General features: G+C 43.5%; 1 protein-coding gene and 1 non-coding gene across 3 annotated transcripts; one reads left to right on the top strand and one right to left on the bottom strand.

Annotated features, from left to right (window-relative positions):
• Positions 1 to 619: 619 nt before the first annotated feature.
• Positions 620 to 5891, top strand: LOC123137199 (uncharacterized). Of its 2 annotated transcripts, none has more exons than XR_006467850.1 (2): positions 620 to 3669; positions 4870 to 5891. XR_006467850.1 is itself a non-coding variant. In XM_044556824.1 (2 exons), the coding sequence occupies exons 1-2, from the start codon at positions 2115 to 2117 to the stop codon at positions 3543 to 3545; spliced, it is 1242 nt and encodes a 413-aa protein (XP_044412759.1). In that variant the 5' UTR covers positions 621 to 2114; the 3' UTR covers positions 3546 to 5891. The 2 variants fall into 2 exon arrangements, 1 of the variants encoding a protein (XP_044412759.1); XM_044556824.1 differs by having other exon boundaries at positions 621 to 3271; positions 3461 to 5891.
• LOC123140289 (small nucleolar RNA R71) lies at positions 2474 to 2584 on the bottom strand. The gene has a single exon (XR_006469917.1). It is a non-coding gene; the product is annotated as a small nucleolar RNA R71 (small nucleolar RNA).
• Positions 5892 to 6437: the final 546 nt, after the last annotated feature.

Here is a 6437-nt window from a genome sequence, read left to right as displayed (position 1 = left end):
GATATATAGTGAGACGTCCAGTCAATCCAGGAGGAATAATCACGCAGCCAGATGCATGTGTGCGCGCCGTGCAAATGCATGGCCCTGTCTCCCTACGCGTAGTGCTAAGCACACCACATGCATGGTGCATGCACGCATGCTGCTACCAGGTGGTTAATTAATCGGAAACAGTTCAAAAGCAAGCCATCATTGGTTGCTAAACATACCAGTAGCATGGCCTTGTCATGTTGCCCCTCATACTCACGTCGATCGTGCATGCAGTGGTCAGTGGTCTGACCGACCCGCAAATTCAGGCAGGCAAGCACCACTAGTGGCATGCATGCCGTGCTGCTCTGAAGCTACAAGCAGGCGACACATCATGGAAACGCCAAAGCTCCTGGCGTTGCTGTCCAGGGCAGAAACGCCAAAGCCCTCTGGTGTTTCTCACATGGTCCGCAACGTAAGCTACCTCGGCGCTTCTTTTTTGACAGGAACGCTAGCTAGCTCGGCGTTTTTATTTTGGGAAAAAACGCCGCGGGCTATGGCGTTGCTAAAAGGGTCAGATCGTGAAATACTTTCATGTCGAGTTCACTTTGTGACAAAGTTTGCTGAAAGGGTGAGAATAGTGATTTCGACCATCAAAATCCCTAACGCAGACTCAATACCCTTCGGGCCTGGCACATCTCTCTCTCTCTCACCCCTCCTTCTCCAACTCCGGCCGCCGCCACGGCCAGGACGGCGTCGTGGTGCGCCTCCACCTCCCATCCATCCACTAGCTCCACCGTGCCATCTCCACCAGTTGCCGCTGCATCATCCACCATCTCGCGCCCCCGATGCTCTTCTCCTCCCCACGTCCGAACTGCTACTGCTCCTCCACCTTTCTTCTCCCCCCAAATTCTGCTGCTGCTTTCTCTCTAACCTCCCCACGCCTCTGCTTCTTCTTCTCCCTCTCCTTGCTGCTACTCCTTCCTCTCACGTCCCCCTACTGCTGCTCTTCTTCTTGCGCCGATCTGCTGCTGCTCTGCTTCCTCCACTAAACTGCTGCTACCTCTGCTTCTTCTCTTCCTATTGCTGCTTCTCCCTTCTCCAACTTCCTGCTACTGCCTCCTTCTTCTCTTGCTCCGCTCCTCCTCCTAATTTTCTCTAAACCAGAAAACTGCTGCTGCTCTCCTCCAACTTGCTGTTGCTGCTGCTTCTCTCTCTCTCTCTCCGATCTCAAATTTCTGTAATCTTGAGAAGTTTATTGTTCAGTACTTTGGAATATTCAGAATTGAGATGTTTAGTTCATGTAATATTCAGATTTGATAAGAGCTTGCAATCTGACAATTGTTCAGTTTCGTACTTGTGAAACATAGTGCATTTTATTATGCGCTCTGACTAGTTAATGTCTAGTTGTTTGGATAATATTTGGTATGTTTGATTGATGTGTGAATTACCGGTCTGCTAGCATATATGTGTGTTCACCTTGTGTACTAGTCCCCTGTACTAGTTAACTTCCAGTACTAGTTAACTTTGTGTGTGTTTAATTTTCAGTCTCTGTGATAGCTTTGTCTCTGTGACAAATATGTTTGTAATGTGAACCATTTCCATTCTGCTTTATGTGTCCATGTCCTGTTGTTCCCTTTGTGTTACTGTTTTAGTTTCTCATGCAAATAAAAAATAATATCAAAAAGACAGAGAGTATAATCTGAATCTCCCTTTGCTTCTTTTCGTTTACTTTGTCGCCGATTTTCCGAAATGATCTTAGATACTTTAGGTTTATTTTCCCAGTAATCGTCACTTAAATTGTCTAGCCTAGCTTTAGTCAAGCATCATTGCTGATCGTCTAGTCCCTGTGGAGAACACGACACTCGCAGTTCGGGCGAAATATCCCGCTGTACTTTTAATTGATCAATTTGGCGCCGTTGCCAGGGACTTACGTCGAGCGATTGTGTTAGGCTATAGACTAGGTTTACTTTAGTTCCTTGTTCAATTCGTCGTGTATTTCATCTTCAGTGTTTTTTTCTTCTATTTTCCCCCATTGTTGCTTCGGCTTATTAGGATACTAACCTTCTAACTAATGTTTACTGTTTATGAGTGTGTGTAGGGAATCATAAATCTTTGCAGGTTGTTCTATAGTTACACTTGGTTAAGATATGGCATTGCTTCATGATCTTTGGATGCCAAGTAGTCAATGTTATATCACAGGACCAGTTTGGCCAACTATTGAGGTAGAGAATTTTGAGCTGAAGCCTGGTCTTATTGCTTTGGTTCAACAACAACAGTTTGGAGGACTGCCTACTGATGATCCCTATGAGCACTTACACCGAGTCATGGAGTATTCAGATACAGTCAAGTACCATAGAGTTCCTCAAGATGCAATCATGTGCAGGTTGTTCACATTCTCCCTCCGTGATGATGCTCGTGCTTGGTATCGATCCTTGCCATCAAGGTCATACAGTTGGAATGAGATATCCCGAGCTTTCTTGGATAAATATTTCCCACTACACAAGCAGTCCGCAATTCGAGATGAGATCTTCAATTTCGTTCAGCGTGAAGGCGAGAGCTTGTATGATGCTTGGGAGAGATACAAAGCCTTATTCAGGAGATGTCCTAATCATGGGCTCGAGAGATGGTTAGAGCTGCAGATATTCTATAGAGGATTGACTTCGGACACTCGAGCTTACGTCGATATGGCAGCGGGTGGAGCTATTACAAACAAGACACTTGATGAAGCTTTTCTGCTGATTGAGAGCATAGCTTTCCACCAACTTCAGTGGTACAATAAGAAGCCCACGTCTGATTCATTGGTTTGCTTGCAACAAATCACTACACCTCAACCACCAATTCTTACACAAAAGCCTGAGCCTCTATCTCAGTGTGACAAGGTTGAGCTTGCATGGATTATATTTGACGATGATGACACCATTCTAGTTGACACACATGCTACAGATCATCTGGATATTAGTGTTGGAGATTCAGTTTTGCATTGTGATGATTCTTCCATGGATGAGCCAGAGCTGCAGTTCGTTGCTTTTGATATTGAGGAGTCACCTTTAGTTGATATTGATCATGTGCTGCTAGAGCCAGATATGGAGAAGTTCGCCTTTGATGATGTCAGCCGCATTGATTCTTCAACACTTGAGCCTGAGATGGAGAGCTTCATGGTTGATTATGGTGAGGTGGATTCAGATGTCAAGGAGTCAAGCTCTATTTCACTTGTTGACACGAGTCCGGTGGAAATTTCTACTACCACACCTCACTTGGTATCTTCAATGGAGGTAGTCCTGAAGCTTCTTCCTAACTATCTCAGGTATGATCTCAGCTTTCTCGACAAGATATGCCATATCATGGATACTGCCTATGCACCATGCGATTTATTGGTGATATCTATTTATCATATGCTCAATAGATATGCTTATCTGATAGGATACTCTATTGATGACTTAGAGGGCATTGTCCCTATCATTTATATTGGCTTGTTTGTTGAGTGTTCTTTCAGGTTTACGCTTGTGCACCATTCATTACGGGCCGACCAAGTTCGAGATGACATCCCATGGGATCCTGGTGGATTCACGGCATGGTGATGAGGAGAAGCAAAGAGCACACATGAGGAAGAGCGAAGCTGGAGCAGGCATGAGGATGGAGAAGCAAAAGGAGAGGAGCAGCAACTTAGAGAGTGATCAAGCAAGTGCTACTTCATAGTGCTCGGTGAGCTGTTTCATGACCCATTCCGAGTATATCATCCATTGATAAATGCTGAAATCAAATGTTATTTGGGTTTCTTAAGCCATGTCTTAAATGTTGCCCCACTGAATTTTATTTGACATATGGTGCTTGATGAGAATATGCGAACTGATTGTTGAATGCCTTGTAAACTAGTGATCTACAACCTGTTTGCTTCGCTGAAAGTAGTGAAAGCTATTAGTTTTGAGTGCTCAAATCCCTAGTACACTAGAAAACTTAATCATTTTCTGCTTTTACCTCGATACACCTAGATCATTAAGTGTCAGATGTTGAGTTTGTGCCTAATGTGTTCCCATTGAGAGCAATCACCTAACAACTATGGATTAGCATGCTATGTTCCCTGGAACGGTAGCATGTGAACCAGACATGGAGAAGTGATGATTCCTATTTTTGTGCTTATGCGTTGTTCATTTAAAAAAAGTAATAATGAATAAATAAGTCTGAATACCTACAGTAGCATGTCATGTTCCCTGGATCGGTGGCATGTGAAATCGGGTTAACTTGGGCAGTAACTAAAAATAAAAAAATGTAATTGTCGAACCAGGTGTATACCATGTTCTCGGGATCGGTGGTATGTTCCTTTGGGGAGACAAACAAAAAAAAACTAATAATTGGTCGAGCCGGGTGTATACCATGTTCTCGGGATCGGTGGTATGTTCCTTTAGTGAGATCGATAAAATATTATCATTGCTTTATTTCTGTAAATAAGTGATCTGATCACAAGTTTATGTTCTTTTTGTTCTCGGGATCATGCTCTCTTTAGGAACCATTTGGCACAGTCATCATTTAAACTTGTTGATCCTATTTTATCATTGTAAAAGTTTAAAATGGTCATGCTTATTAGTATCCTACTGCTTTGTAGCACTCTTAACCATTGATTTTCACTAGCAAAGTTCAAAGCATGCATTGTTTGGAGATCTACTTCACTAGGACATTCTCTAGTCAGTTCGCTGTTCACTACCTTGCTCTTGTCAAATGCCTTTACTTGAGGACAAGTAAAGATTTAAGTGTGGGGGAACTTGATAAGTACATTTCCTATTCACATTTTGGCACACAAACACACCATTTATTGTGATCCAACGATCCATTCTTGTTATGAACTATGATATATTTGAATGAAAATCATATAAAAGATCATTTACTTGTCATTTGATTATTTTGCAGAAAAGTGCGCAAAGGCACTATAAACTTCAAGATTCGGACAAATTGGCTATTGAGAAGAGAGAACAGCAGGAAAGAAGTGAAGAAAGGGACTTGAGCGAGAAGAATTGAAGTAATCAAGGGGCCAAGCTATAGATGGCAGGACCTACTTGGGAAGAAAGAAGAGAAATAGCAGGGCCAAATCGTAAAGTGGCAGAACAGGGGAGGGGATCAAAATCCCTAGCGCATACTCAATTCCCTTCGGGCCTGGCACATCTCTCTCTCTCTCTCTCACCCCTCCTTCTCCAACTCCGGCCGCCGCCACGGCCAGGCCGGTGTCATGGTGCGCCTCCACCTCCCATCCATCCACTAGCTCGACCGTGCCATCTCCACCAACCGCCGCTGCATCATCCACCATCTCGCGCCCCCGATGCTCTTCTCCTCCCCACGCCCGAACTGCTGCTGCTCCTCCACCTTTCTTCTCCCCCCAAATTCTGCTGCTGCTTTCTCTCTAACCTCCCCACGCCTCTGCTTCTTCTTCTCCCTCTCCTTGCTGCTACTCCTTCCTCTCACGTCCCCCCTGCTGCTGCTCTTCTTCTTGCGCCGATCTGCTGCTGCTCTGCTTCCTCCACTAAACTGCTGCTACCTCTGCTTCTTCTCTTCCTACCGCTGCTTCTCCCTTCTCCAACTTCCTGCTGCTGCCTCCTCCTTCTCTTGCTCCGCTCCTCCTCCTAATTTTCTCTAAACCAGAAAATTGCTGCTGCTCTCCTCCAACTTGCTGCTGCTGCTGCTTCTCTCTCTCTCTCCGATCTCAAATTTCTGTAATCTTGAGAAGTTTATTGTTCAGTACTTTGGAATATTCAGAATTGAGATGTTTAGTTCATGTAATATTCAGATTTGATAAGAGCTTGCAATCTGACAATTGTTCAGTTTCGTACTTGTGAAACATAGTGCATTTTATTATGCGCTCTGACTAGTTAATGTCTAGTTGTTTGGATAATATTTGGTATGTTTGATTTGATGTGTGAATTACCGGTTTGCTAGCATATACTCCCTCCGTTCCAAAATAGATGACTCAACTTTGTACTAACGTTAGTACAAAGTTGAGTCATCTATTTTGGAACGGAGGGAGTATGTGTGTTCACCTTGTGTACTAGTCCCCTGTACTAGTTAACTTCCAGTACTAGTTAACTTTGTGTGTGTTTAATTTTCAGTCTCTGTGATAGCTTTGTCTCTGTGACAAATATGTTTGTAATGTGAACCATTTCCATTCTGCTTTATGTGTTCATGTCTTGTTGTTCCCTTTGTGTTACTGTTTTAGTTTCTCATGCAAATAAAAAATAATACCAAAAAGACAGAGAGTATAATCTGTATCTCCCTTTGCTTCTTTTCGTTTACTTTGTCACCGATTTTCCGAAATGATCTTAGATACTTTAGGTTTATGTTCCCAGTAATCGTCACTTAAATTGTCTAGCCTAGCTTTAGTCAAGCATCATTGCTGATCGTCTAGTCCCTGTGGAGAACACGACACTCGCAGTTCGGGCGAAATATCCCGCTGTACTTTTAATTGATCAGTAGACACTCCTCCCACT

Source organism: Triticum aestivum, chromosome 6B (genome assembly GCF_018294505.1).
Source record: "Triticum aestivum cultivar Chinese Spring chromosome 6B, IWGSC CS RefSeq v2.1, whole genome shotgun sequence".
Taxonomy (NCBI): Eukaryota; Viridiplantae; Streptophyta; class Magnoliopsida; order Poales; family Poaceae; genus Triticum; species Triticum aestivum.
The sequence above is the reverse complement of the archived record's forward strand: the minus strand, read 5'-3'. Positions and strand labels throughout refer to the sequence as shown.